General features: G+C 37.4%; 1 protein-coding gene across 2 annotated transcripts in view; it reads left to right on the plus strand.

Moving 5' to 3' along the window:
- SNX14 (sorting nexin 14) overlaps positions 1-14,740 on the plus strand; it is a 73,731-nt gene that overhangs the window by 51,600 nt on the left and 7,391 nt on the right. For both annotated transcript variants that reach the window (XM_061207731.1, XM_061207732.1), the window contains 5 exons: positions 8,377-8,460; positions 9,851-9,951; positions 11,987-12,098; positions 14,220-14,260; positions 14,388-14,507. In XM_061207731.1, coding sequence (XP_061063714.1) covers positions 8,377-8,460; positions 9,851-9,951; positions 11,987-12,098; positions 14,220-14,260; positions 14,388-14,507 — 458 coding nt within the window. The remainder of the gene's footprint in view (positions 1-8,376; positions 8,461-9,850; positions 9,952-11,986; positions 12,099-14,219; positions 14,261-14,387; positions 14,508-14,740) is intronic.

Consider the following 14,740-nt stretch of genomic DNA (forward strand, 5'->3'; position numbering starts at 1 on the left):
GTGTTCTTGGCTCTCAGAAAATTATTTAAAATGTTTGACTATTCAGATATAAATCCCTATCAATATAAATAAATTACTTTTTATTGAGGTATAATTGGCATACATTATTACATTAGTTTTAGATACAGTATAGTGATTCAATATAGTGATTCTGCATTTGGATACACTGCAAAATGATCACCACAATAAGTCTGGTTACCGTCCTTCACCATACAAAGTTAATACAATATTATTGACTGTGTTCCCCATGCTGTACTTTATATCCCTATGACTTATTTATTTTATAACTGGAAGTTTGTACTACTTGATCACCTTCACCCATTTTGTCCTTCTCCTCTGGCAGCCACCCATCTGATCTCTGTATGAGTCTGCATTTTGTTTTGGTTTGTTTGTTTTGTTTTTTAGATTCCATGTATAAGTGAAATCATGTGCTATTTGTCTTTCTTTGACTTACTTCATTCAGCTTAATACCCTCAAGGTCCATCCATGTTGTTACAAATGGCAAGATTTCATTCTTCTTAAATGGCTGAGTAGTATTCCATTGTATACATATACCACATCTTCTCTATCCATTCATCTGTTGATGGACATTTAGGTTGTTTCCATGTCTTGTTTATTGTAAATAATGCTGCAGTGAATATAGGGGTGCATATATCTTTTCGAATTAGTGTTTTTTTGGATAGATACCCAGCAGTGGAATTGTTGGATGATATGGTAAATCTGTTTGTAATTTTTTGAGGAGCTTCCATACTGTTTTCCATAGTGACTGCACCAATTTACAGTCCCACCAACAGTACACAAGGGTTTCCTTTTTACCACATCCTCATCACCACTTGTTATTTCTTGTCTTTTTCACAGTGGCCATTCTGACAGGTGTGAGGTGGTATCTCATTGTGGTTTTGATTTGCATTTCCCTTATGATTAGTGATGTTGAGTGTCTTATCATTTGTCTGTTAGCCATCTATATGTATTCTTTGGAAAAATGTCTATTCAGATCATCTATCCATTTTTTAATAGGTTTTTTTGTTATTGAATTGTGTGAGTTCTTTATGTATATGGGATATCAAGCTCTTATCAGATATATGCTTTGCAAATACCTTCTCCCATTCAGTAGATTGCCTTTTTGTATTGTTGATGGTTTCCTTCACTGTGCAAAAGCTTTTTGTTTGATGTAGTCCCATTTGTTTATTTTTGCTTTGTTTCCCTTGCCTTTAGAGTCAGATTAAAAAAAGAAATCGCTAAAACCAATGCCAAGGAGCTTGCCACCTGTGTTTTCTTCTAGGAGTTTTATGGTTTCATGTGTCTTTCATGCAAATCTTTAATTTATTTTCAGTTAATTTTTTTACATGGTGTAAGATAGTGGTCCAGTTTCATTCTTTTGCATGTAGCTGTTCAGTTTTCCCAACACCATTTATTAATTTTAATTTTAGTTTTTAAAAAATTTTTTAAAATTTATTTTTATTTATTAATTTTTGGCTGCATTGGGTCTTTGTTGCTGCACGCGGGCTTTCTCTAGTTGCAGCGAGCAGGGGCTACTCTTTGTTGCGGTGTGCGGGCTTCTCATTGCGGTGGCTTTTCTTGTTGTGGAGCATGGGCTGTAGGAGCACGGGCTTCAGTAGTTGTGGTGCACAGGCTCAGTAGTTGTGGCTCGCAGGCTCTAGAGCGCAGGCTCAGTAGTTGTGGCACATGGGCTTAGTTGCTCCGCTACGTGTGGGATCTTCCCGGACCAGGGATCAAACCCATGTCCCCTGCATTGGCAGGTGGATTCTTAACCACTTAGCCACCAGGGAAGCCCTAATTTTATTTATTTATTTATTTATTTGACCGCGCCGGATCTTAGTTGCGGCACACGGGATCTTCACTGCCGTGTGTGGGATCTTCATTGCCGCATGCGGGATCTTTAGTTGCAGCATGTGGGATCCTTAGTTGTGGCATGTGGGCTCTTAGTTGCTGCATGTGGGCTCTAGTTCCCTGACCAGGGATCGAACCCAGGCCCCCTGCATTGGGAGCGTGGAGTCTTAACTGCTGGACCACCAGGGACATCCCTATTTTTATTTTAATTTTTAAAAATAAGCCACACTGGTGGTGCAGTGTTTAAGAATCTGCCTGCCAATGCAGGGGACATGGGTTCAATCCCTGGTCTGGGAAGATCCCACATGCCACGGAGCAACTAAGCGCATGCTCCACAATTACTGAGCCTGCGAGCCACAACTACTGAGCCTGTGCTCCACAACTACTGACGCCCGTGCGCCTAGAGCCCGTGCTGCACAACAAGAGAAGCCACCGCAATGAGAAGCCCGCACACTGCAACGAAGAGTAGCCCCCGCTCGACACAGCTAGAGAAAGCCCGCGCACAGCAATGAAGATCCAATGCAGCCAAAAATAAATAAATAAAATAAATACATTTTAAAAATAAAATAAAATAAGCCACCCAGTTTATGGTGTTTTGTTATAGCAGCCTGAGCAGACTAAGACAGTTACAGAAAGGTTGCAAAAAATAGTATAGAAAGTTGTCATACACCCTTTACCCAGCTTCCCCTTGTATTGACATCTTATAAAACCATAGTACAATGATTGAAACCAGGAAATTAGCATTGATGGGATATTCATTTGAATTTCACCAGTTTTCCCACTAATACCCTCTTTCTGGTTCAGGATCCAGCCCAGGATCCCACACTGAATTTAGTCATGTCTCCTTAGTCTCCTATGTTCTGTGATAGTTTCTCAGTCTTCCCTTGTCTTTAACGAACTTGACACTTTTTTAAAGAGTCCTGACTAGTTATTTGTAGAAAACACTTGAGTTTGTTCCTCCACTTGAGTTTGCTGCTCAACAATGTTTACTTATTAAAGGACAGAAGAGGCTCTCCTTTCCCCACTGTATATTCTTGCCTCCATTGTCATAAATTAATTGACCATATATGTGTGGGTTTATTTCTGGGCTCTCTCTTCTGTTCCATTGATCTATGTGTCTGTTTTTATGCCAGTACCATACTGGTTTGATTATTATAGCTTTGTAGTACAGTTTAAAATCAGGGAGCATGATACCTCTAGCTTTGTTCTTTTTTCTCAAGATTGTTTTGGCTAATCAAAACTACAATGAGGTGTCACCTCACACCAATCAGAATGGCTATCATCAAAAAATCTACAAACAATAAATGCTGGAGAGGGTGTGGAGAAAAGGGAACCCTCTTGCACTGTTGGTGGGAACGTAAATTGATACAGCCATTATGGAGAACAGTATCGAGGTTCCTTAAAAAACTAAAAATAGAACTACCATATGACCCAGCAATCCCACTACTGGGCATATACCCTGAGAAAACCATAATTCAAAAAGAGTCATGTAACACAATGATCATTGCAGCTCTATTTACAATAGGTAGGACATGGAAGCAACCTAAGTGTCCATCGACAGATGAATGGATAAAGAAGATGTGGCACATATATACAATGGAATATTAGCCATAAAAAGAAATGAAATTGAGTTATTTGTAGTGACGTGGATGGACCTAGAGTCTATCATACAGAGTGAAGTAAGTCAGAAAGAGAAAAACAAATACCATATGCTAACACATACATATATGGAATCTAAAAAAAAAAAAAAAAAAAAAAGTGGTTATGAAGAACCTAGGGGCAGGACAGGAATAAAGACGCAGATTTCGAGAATGGACTTGAGGACACGGGGAGGGGGAAGGGTAAGCTGGGACGAAGTGAGAGAGTGGCATGGACTTATATGTACTACCAAATGTAAAATAGATAGCTAGTGGGAAGCAGCCGCATAGCACAGGGAAATCACCTCAGTGCTTTTGACCACCTAGAGGGGTGGGATAGGGAAGGTAGGAGGGAGATGCAAGAGTGAGGAGATATGGGGTTATATGTATATGTATAGCTGATTCACTTTGTTATAAAGCAGAAACTAACACACCATTGTAAAGCAATTATACTCTAATAAAGGTGTTAAAAAAACAATAGACATAGGGATAGTCAAAAAAAAAAAAAAAGAACTAGAACTTGAAGGTTTGGAAAATTCTCAGACTATCCATATATCATGCTCTGGAAAAAAGCCAAGGGTGTGGCTGAACAATGGTTTGCTGAAGATATCAGGCATGTGACTCATGGATCAATCATCTCAGCAGAAGGCAGGAATAGAGCTGTGGCTATCCAGGAAAGATCTGTGGAGGACCCTCTTATTTGGAACTCTCTGGGCTTCTTGGACCTGGACGTCTGTTTCCTTCCCCAGGTTAAGGAAGTTTTCAGCCATTATTTCTTCAGATAACTTTTCTGCCCCTTTTTCTCTTCTCCTTTTGGGACCCCTATAATGCGAGTGTTATTTCACTTGATATTATCCTATAGGTCCCATAAGTTATCTTCATTTTTTTAAATTCCTTTTTCTTTTTGCTGCTCTGTCTGGGTGAGTTTCATTGCTTTGTCTTTCTGCTTGCTGATCTGTTCTTTGCTTCATCCCATCTGATGTTGAATCCCTCTAGGATATTTTTCAGTTTAGTTATTGTATTCTTCAGCTCTGTGACTTCTGTTTGGTACTTTCTTATATTTTCTGTCTCTTTGTTGAAGTTCTCACTGTTCATCTATTCTTCTCCCAAGTTTGGTTAGCATTTTTATGACCATTACTTTAAGTTTTTATTGGGTAGATTACTTATCTCTGTATCAATCTGAGATTTTTGTCTTGTGCTTCTGTTTGGAACTTATTTCTCTATTTCCTCATTTTACTTGACTCTGTGCTTGTTTCTGTGTATTAGGGGAAACAGCTACCTCTCTCAGTCTTGAAGAGTGGCCTGTGTAGGTGATTAGCCCTCTAATTCAACCTTGCTCTAGGTCTTCTTTGTCTTTTGAACCTTTGTGATTGTCTAAACTGCCTGATTTATTCTTGATATGTCCTTGTTATGGAGCATGTGCCAAGACCTGTTAGTGTTCCAAGGGGAGGAATCCCATGTATCACCTCGTTTCAGGCTGATGGGAAGCCAGACACTTAGGCAGCAGCCTTTAAAGTAGGCAGATATATACAGTCTTGCAAGGCCACAGTCAAAATCCCTACCTGCCTCCGTTCCAGGAGATCTGGAGGTGTCCTCTGGGTGCATAGTTGCTTAGACGAGTGTATGAGCTCCTGAGAGTTCTTATTGAGCTGTAGTGAGGCCAAGGGGGTGTGCAGGGATGGTGTCTCCCTGCTTATGTTCTCTGGGTGCTCCTCCTTAGCTCCTAGATGTGTGGAAAATCTGAAGCCTGTCCCTCAGGCTGAAGCTCCAAGCTAAGTAAATAGGCCTTTTTCACAGGAAGACTGGGGTTTTATTTAGTGTGCTGTCTGTGCAGTCCCTGGGGGGCGGTGTGCCTTTCCAGGAACTGTCTTTCCAACTGGTACAGTCCCGTGGAGCTCAGTATTGCCAGCTCCCTTAGCCACCGGGGCCAAGTGATCAAGGGGTGTCCCCTGTGTGGATTGCACACACCTGCTGGCTTCAGCAAGGCAGCTGGTGAGTGTAGGGGGCAGGGCATGCTGGCCAGTGTCAGAAAGGCTGCATGTGCCTACAGCTCTCAGCAGTGCAGTGGGAGAGTGCCTTGCCTATGTGAGTGAGCTGGCTTTAGGTGGGGAGAGGAAGAATGCTGCAGCTGCTCGTGCTTGCCAGCCACAGCCTGGGAGCCAGGGAGTGCTGCAACCACTCTGGCTTCAGCAAGGCAGTGGGATAGTGCTGCGACCACTTACCCCTGCCTATCCGAGCAAGGCTGGGGGGTGCCATTTCCAAGCTTGTCTGCTTGTGCTAGCAGGGTAGGTGGGGGGACAGTAATGGCATCTGCCCCTGCCTGTGTCTTGGGAGAGTTTCAGCTGTCCCCTGCCCCTCCAGCATGCTTTTAGATTAGCAAACAAGTCTTCTTACATGTAGTCTAGGCACTTTCTTTTCTTTTCTTTTTTTTTGGCCGCACTGTGCGGCTTGCGGGATCTTAGTTCCCTGACCAGGGATCGAACCTGGGCCCCCTGCAGTGGAAGCGAGGAGTCCTAACCACTGGACCGCCAGGGAAGTCCCTAGTCTAGGCACTTTTCAAACTGCTGTTTTTTGCTGGGGCTTGGGGCGAGTGAGACCCCACAAGAGCCTTTTAAAAGGGGAATCTCAGTTTCCTATAGCACTTTGGGTCCCTTGAATGTCAGTCCCATTGGTTTTCTTTTCTTTTTTTTTTTTTTTAAATTTTATTTATTTTTGGCTGCGTTGGGTCTTCGTTGCTGCGCGCGGGCTTTCTCTAGTTGCGGCGAGCGGGGGCTGCTCTTCATTGTGGTGCGAGGGCTTCTCATTGCCATGGCTTCCCTTGTTGCGGAGCACGGGCTCTAGGCGCGTGGGCTTCAGTAGTTATGGTGCGTGGACTCAGTAGTTGTGGCTCACGGGCTCTAGAGCGCAGGCTCAGTAGTTGTGGCGCATGGGCTTAGCTGCTCCGCGGCGTGTGGGATCTTCTTGGACCAGGGCTCGAACCTGTGTCCCCTGCATTGGCAGGCGGATTCTTATCCACTGTGCCACCAGGGAAGTCCCCCATTGGTTTTCTAAGCCAGGCATTTTGGGGGCTCACCTCGCCAGTGTAGATCCCAGGGATTGGGGTGCCTGTTGTGGGCACCAACTCCCTCACTCCTCTGGGAGAAGCACCAAACTGGTGAGATCCCTCTCTGTTGTGTGTTGCTGTGCTGGGGGTAAGGTTTTTGCCAAGATTGTGTCTCTGCCTTTCTTACCTGTCTCGATGTGGTGCTTTTATCCTTTGTTGTGGAGAAGTGGTTCATCTAATTTTTAGACCTTTTTCAGAGGGAAATGATCCATATGTAGCTGTAAATATGGTGTGTCTGCTGGAGGTACTGAGTCTAGCATCTTCCTGCACTGCCATCTTGGGACCCCCCCCCCATATAAAATTTATGTAGAGATGTAGTAATGTTTATCACCTTTTGAAAGTTTTATATATGATATACTTTAAAATATTTTGGGAGTATACCTTTGTTTTTGCCTTTTGGACAACCGTCTTTAATTTTTCTGCTTTTATTTTTAAAAGTTTGGCTTAATTTAACATAAAATGAAAATGAAAATATCTTAAAACTTGTATTCTAAGATAACTTTTGTCAGCAGTGCTGCAGACTTTTACTGTCAATGTAATGTGCTCTCAGGAAGCCGTGCCGTATGAGAGGGGAAAAAAAGTGTATCATTTAAATACTACATTGATCTTATATGTATAGCAGAATAGCAATTTCAGGATTTTAAAAACCAAAACTAAATATAATATAGATCTTTTAAGATCAGTGTTGAAGAAGAAAAATAGGATTTTCTTTTTGTAGGCTGTAACTATATCAGGTTGGTTTTCCTGAATACAGGTGTTGTTTTTGGGTTGTTGTGGGTTTAGTTAACTCGATCCACTCCATTTCCAAATTTATGCTAGGATGACATGAGTTGCTAATAATAGGCATTAACATTTTTGGGGTGCTTACTCTGTGCTGTGCACTGTACAAAAAGTGCTCAAGGTAGATTATTTAATGTAAGAGGTACAATTATTTTTATTATAAGCAAACTAAAGCACAGTGAGGTTAGGTGTTTGTTCAAATTCACTTAGTTAGTAAATGGGGGAGCTGGGATCGAAATAGGCAATGTGACCCGACTCATTCTTTAAATCTTTGCTTTGTGCTGTCCAACTTTCTAGTCACTAGCTACGTGTGGCAGTTAAAATTAAATTAATATTAAAATTTCAGTTCCTTACACTAGCCACATTTCAAGTGATCAGTAGCAATGTGTGGCTAATAGCTACTATGTTAGTTCAGATAATATAGAACATTTTCAGAATTGCAGGAAGTTCTCTTGGATAGTGCTGTTCTGTACTGCATTAGATCAGGACAGTTGTTAAGTATTTGAGACCTCCAAAATGGAGTACAAATTTTTATTAAATGCATTATTTTTGTGACATTTAAAAATTAAGTGTAATTACATACTTTTTTGAAGTTTCTGTAAGCTCTCTGATTCTGTTGTAGGAAAAAATATGTATATTATTGCAGTAACCTCAGAAATAGGTGAAATTTATCAATTTCTTCTAAGTAACTTCAAATTAAAGTATGGGGTAAAATGTGTTAATGATTTGATGCCACTAAATAATAAATTATTATTATTATTATTTGTGGCTGTGCCATGCGGCATGCGGGATCTTAGTTCCCTGAGCAGGGATCGAACCTATGCCCGCTGCAGTGGAAGTGTGGAGTCGTAACCACTGGACCTCCAGGGAATTCCCAAGAAATAATAAATTATTAAGACTGGAATAATTTCCAGCTTTGTATACTTAATGTTATAAATAGTGCATTCTTTTAGTAGTAGTTTGTAAAATTGTTTATTTCTCAGTGTGTATTCATTCATTTTACAGTTGGGCATGAGCCTGAACATTGGTCTGTCTATAGAAGATACCTTGAATTCTATGTACTTGAGTCAAAACTAACAGAATTTCATGGTATGTTGTCCTTTTTGTATAAAACATTATATTTCAGCATTAGCCTTCTTGAAAACTGTTGAACCAGCTTTCTGAAATTACTTTCTAATTTTAAGTAACTGTACTAAGGAAATGTAACAGTGACACTTGTGTACGCTACTAGTGATAATAGGAATGTACTGTTTTTATCTCATTTCTGCTTATTTATATTTTTAAAGTTTTTACAATGCAAATTTATTGCTTTTCAAGCAATAATGATATTAAAATTTAAAAGACAGTGGCAGAGAATTTAAACCAGGCATTTGAGTTGCTCTTTTCTTTTGCCATCATCTTCTGTGGTAAACATGTTTCTATGCAACATGACAAATGTTTTGATTTAGCTCTTAGATTTCGATATGGAAAAAAAACCTTGTAGTTGTGTGTTTCTGTTAAGGGTAGATCAATCGGAAAAGCAGAGCACTGTTTCTTTTCAGTCTTCCTCTCACCTCTCAGTCTCTCTTATCTGTCCATTTATTTTAGTTAATATTAGGTTTCTAGTCATGAAGCATTTCTAGTCATTTTGTATGTAAATTGCTGAGCTTGAATTGTGTATTCTGAATCTTTTGATTTTAGAAAAGTTCTGTGGAGTGTCCCCTGATCCAAATTCAGGTTGGTTCTGAATTGTAAAGGGCAGGGAAACTTCTCTACTCTGCTATAAGAACAAAACCCACAATAAGGAGATTATAGAAAGATAAAAAATACAAGGTCCCACTCCATACTTTTTTGTCTAGATTTTGAGTTTGTACTTGTCCTTAAATGGTTTTCTCTTTGCCTTTGCCAGTCTGGTACAATGCCATCCTTGTCTTGGTCTTTCTTTCAGACTTTTCCTTTTGATTTAGAGTTGAGAAAAGATCATTTATCTCCGTAATTTAAAATCCTGGACCAATCAAAGTTGGTTGGATTCCCAACAATATTTTTCCTTTTTGGTACTAAAATGTCCAAAGTTGACCCTATCTGAGAAAACATGTCCATGGTTTTTAAATTTTGTTTTTAAGCTTATATAGCATTGGCAAAATGCTGCCATTTTCTCCCTGAGAGAGTACGTATTTCTTCAGTAAGATTTTGTCTAATAGAATCCCACCAATTTCAAAATAATCTCATGATAAGTTTTTGAAGCTTTTTTACTAGTATAGAAAGCTAAATAAATCTGTGTCAACGAAGGGTGGTGGTATTTTGGATATCAGTAGACTCAAGTTCTTTGGTCTGGTCTTCTGACTTTTGAAGCGCTCTGATTTTGTCAAAATTATATAAAGGATAATGCCACATCTCTACAAGGCAGCACTGGGAATCTGAAGTTGCCATAGTAAATTATAAACTAGGTTTTAAAAATAATAGCAGAACATAGTAAAAACTTTCATATTATTAATTCCAGGCACATTTCCTGATGCCCAGCTTCCTTCCAAGAGGATCATTGGCCCCAAAAATTATGAGTTCTTAAAGTCTAAGAGAGAAGAGTTTCAGGAATATCTACAGGTACAGCTCCAACTTAATTTAAAACATCCTCTGATTTGTCTCTTTTTCTCTTGTACATACACATGTGCTGTGTCTTACAATACCTGTCAATGTGGATTTCTAGAATTCCTTGATTAAAAAAATTTTTTCCCATGTGGAAATGAATTATTAAGAGTACTTTTTTAAAAAAAATTTGATAACCAGTGAAATACCATATATTTTCTCGGAGGAAAAAAGTCTTGTATTGGGCATAGTTTAAAACTTTTGATGTGGGAAGTTAGAGAAAAAGAGAGTGAGAGAGAGAGGAAGAAAAAACTTTTGATGTAAAACATTAAATGCATTCTAAGAATACTGGGTTTTTTTGGGTTTTTTTTCTTATTTTTTGTTTGATTTTGTGTTTAGCACTTTCTGAACTCTGGAAGTTTTCCCTCCTGTTTTATTAATTTTTTTTAAATTTTTTGCAATTGTACATTTTTTTTTTAATTACTTGGGATCTCCTGACTCTCTACCATTCACCACTTGGAATTGAATTCCGTTTTTCTCAGTGTGTGCACATTGTGTTGTGTAAACAATGTAATTGCTATTTCCATTGTTGGTGCAGTCTGCTTAAAAGTTACCTACTTGAGACTCCTCTAAAATTAATGACCATTTTTCTTTAATCAAGTGAATAAGACCAAAAACTGGATAATTTTATTTGTTTTATTTTTTAAAAATCTCCTGGACTTCCCTGGTGGTGCACTGGTTAAGAATCTGCCCGCCAGTGCAGGGGACACGGGTTTGATCCCTCGTCTGGGAAGATCCCACATGCCGTGGAGCAACTAAGCCCATGTGCCACAACTACTGAGCTCACGTACCACAACTACTGAAACCTGCATGCCTAGAGCCCGTGCTCCGCAACAAGAGAAGCAACCACAATAAGAAGCCTGCGCTCTGCAATGAAGAGTAGCCCCTGCTTGCCACAACTGGAGGAAACCTGTGCACAGCAACGAAGACCCAATGCAGCCAAAAATAAAAAAATAAAAAAAATTTAAAATCTCCTTTATTTGGACATGGAATTTTGTAGTTTTAATTAAGTGTTAATTCAGTTAAATTTGGATGCCTTTTAGCCAACAATAAGTACTTTTTAAATTAAAAATATTCAACAGTGTAAAGGGGTGTTTACATTATATTTTCTGTATTTGAGCCTCAACCCAGAAAGTATTTTTTTCATAACTTTTTGGTGGTATGAAAATTGAAATATGATATAAACATTAACTATTGCAAGGATATTTGAACACAGCATATGCTAGTGTTGACCTGTGGTTTTGTTGATATCATTAAACCCATTATTTGAACCGACTAATTCTTTCTAAGAACTAGAGAACCTCATTCTAGAAGAAATATTTTTTGGTAATATGGAGTTAAATGTTGCAGTACTGGTATTTCATTTTTAACTCTTTCATAGTTACAAAACTGAATATTAGGTAAGACTGGGTTAAATCTCGCTTTAAAACGTCAGTTTGTCATGTAAGAAAAAATAGTGTTGCAAGCAGATCAGGCAACAGAGTCTCCAAGTTATTTCACATTTCCACGTTTAGTTCTCTGCAAAACCCTTTATACCAGCTTCCTTTAATTATCAAGATAGATGTATGATATTGTAATACTTATTTTATAGTTGAGAAACTGAGAAATAATATTAGCTAATGTTTAATCTTCCTTCCTGTGTATCAGATACTGTGCCTTATCTAACAACACTATAAGTAGGTAGTGTTATCTTCATTCTACACATGAGGAAACTGACTCTTAGGCAATATACGAACTTTTCTAGGGACACCTAGCTAGCAAATGGAAGAGCAGAATTCAAACCCATTCATGTCTGACTATAGAGGTCTTACCCTGTTATATGATGCTATTCTTTCTATAAATGTGCTTTGTTATTATTCTGAATATAAAATAGCTTTTGAGGATTTAAAATTGTTTTCTTGGTTAAAAAAATCATTTTAATATAGTTTTCACCACTCTTCTAGATTGTTAAAACTGTTTTTTCCCCCCTTTTTTTCTGTTTTTGTTCATCAAGAAACTTCTGCAGCATCCAGAATTGAGTAATAGTCAACTTCTGGCAGATTTTCTCTCCCCCAATGGTGGGGAAACACAATTTCTTGATAAGATACTACCAGACGTAAATCTTGGTAAGTCAATTTAAATAATCATATAGAAGAAGATAAACTGAAAAGAAAAGAAGCAGTATTTTCAGATTAATTTAGAAAAATAATTTATAGAGTGAAGCAATGTATCAAAACTCTGAAGGACTTCTTATACACTGTTAATGGGAATATAGATTTGAAAACCACTTGTAACTTTAATGGAGTATAATCTATAAAAATATTGAATCACTGTGTTGTACACCTGCAAGTAATATAATATTGTAAATCAACTATACTTCAATTAAGAAAAAAAGGAAAACCACTTGGAAAAACAGTTTGGTATAAAACTGAATGACCCAGCAGTTCCTCTCTGAGATATACACTCTAGAGAATCTTGTATTCATATTTAAGAATGTTCTTAGCAGCATTGCTTACAGTAGCCTAAACTGGAAATAATGCAAATGTTCATCAGCAATAGAGTTAGATGTAAATTATAGTAGTTTCACAAAATGAATACTTAGAGCAATGAATACCCATGGCATGCAGCTGCTTGCAACAGTGTTGATAATCTTAAAAACATGATGTTGAATGAAAGAAGCAAGAGGCAGAAGAATGTATGCAGCATGATTCCTTTTATATAAAGTTCAGTATAGACTAAGCAATAAGATAAGCTGGAAAAGTTTGAATAAAATTGTTAAATATCATAATGGAAGAGAAGCAGTATTTCTAAATATATTTTATATTAATGTCATCTTAAGTATATATAGAACTAAATGAATAAATATTACAAGTGGGCATTTGGCTTTCATCTGTATCTCTCCAAATTAATACATATAGTTGAGCCAGAATATTTGGTGTGTGTCTTATCGAGGGAAAATGTGAGAACATTTTGTATTTGGTTATACATAATGTTTAGGAGATAGAATTGGGTAGACCTGGTTACTGACTAGGTTTGACTGAAGAAGAAATGATCAAAAAATAATAAAATTAAAAAAAAATATTTCAGATGTGGAAAACACAATATATTGGCTTCAAAATGTTTAAAAAGGCAAAATTAAAATGAATAAACATTTAATCAAGTCTCCAAAATAAAAAAAAATGATCCAGGTTTCTGTTTATACAACTGGATGAGTGCTGTTACTTGCTGAGATATGGAATAAATTTAGAGTAGTTCTGAACTTGTTGAGTTTATAGAATCCAGTTGAGGAAGTTTTATAAGGTAGGAGAGGCCAGGAGAGAGGCACAGAATAGAGATTTGTATGTTATTTGAAATCAGATTGAGCAAAACATTTGGCTCAGGAAGAGCATGTAGAAGAGAGAAGCACAGGATGCAACACTGTAATTCAAAGAACTTGGGAAATTCTGAGGTGGGAGGAGTAATTTATGGGGGTACCAAAGGAGAAGTAGCCTGGTGAGAGGGTTGGAGGTTTGCATGTTATAAAACAATCTCTATGTTATTTTTCATTAAGATGCCTTTTGCTATTGCCATTAGAGTCTACTTTTTTCTAAACCAGACTGAAAGAAATTTTAGTTATATTAATCAACTTTGACTGATTTTTACAGTCATTTCTAAATGCTTGAGAAAATCTCATGATGTTTGACATTTTATAATAAAGGAACCTGGAGATACGATCAAGACAAAATTCTGGCAAACAGGATTAGAATATATATTCTTAATCTAAAGCTGAGAATGCAAACTATTCAAATAGCCAATTTAAATAGTGTAGCAATTTTTAGAACTTCTTTTTCCTTTTGACTAACTTTTGCATACTTTTAGATATCTTTATATATTCACCATTGCTTAAAATGTTTTGAAAACATTTCAATGGAAAATTTCAAATATACACAAAAGTAGAGAGATTTGTATAGTGAACTCCTTATCCCTTCAATAGTTATCGACACTTGACTTGTTCCAGCCCTTCACCTGCCTCTCACCCCACTGGATTACTTTAAAGTATCCCAAATGTTGTATCTGTAAATAGTTAAGACTACCTAATTTATTGTAAATTTTTGTTAAGCGTGAAATGGTCAATTATAAATATTTTTTTACCATTTTGCTTTTTACTTGGCTGTTTAGTGTTTTAAATTACCTAGTAAAGTATTTATATGAGCAGTTATGAGGTATATTATGCCTTGTTAAAATTAATATTTTACTTTTAATTGCAGGGAAAATTATAAAGTCTGTTCCTGGAAAACTAATAAAAGAGGTGAATAACTGACTTATGTGCATTCTATAAAATGATAGTTATAAGCATATTTAAATAGCAATAAATTTTAATGGGTTATATGATAATGAAAATCATAATCTTGATTTTTATACCATGATCTCCACAGAAAGGTCAGCATTTGGAACCTTTCATCATGAATTTCATTAATTCTTGTGAATCTCCAAAGCCTAAACCAAGTAAACCAGAACTGACCATTCTCAGCCCTACTTCAGAAAATAATAAGAAGGTACTGTGCATTGCCTCAGAGAGCCATTAAGTTTGAAGCTGTCCTACTTGAGATGACTTTTCCATTATAGGGAGAATCCTGTGTTAATGAAATGGATGAGACTTTATATTTTCCTTATGTGGAAATTAATTGTACAGTATAAGGAGTATATGTAGTTGTTTCGTTCTTTGCTTTAAACGGGGTGTTTCTTTTTTCTTTTCTCTTTTTATAAATTTATTTATTTTATTCATTTA

Source organism: Eubalaena glacialis, chromosome 12 (assembly GCF_028564815.1).
Source record: "Eubalaena glacialis isolate mEubGla1 chromosome 12, mEubGla1.1.hap2.+ XY, whole genome shotgun sequence".
In the NCBI taxonomy this organism is placed as follows: Eukaryota; Metazoa; Chordata; class Mammalia; order Artiodactyla; family Balaenidae; genus Eubalaena; species Eubalaena glacialis.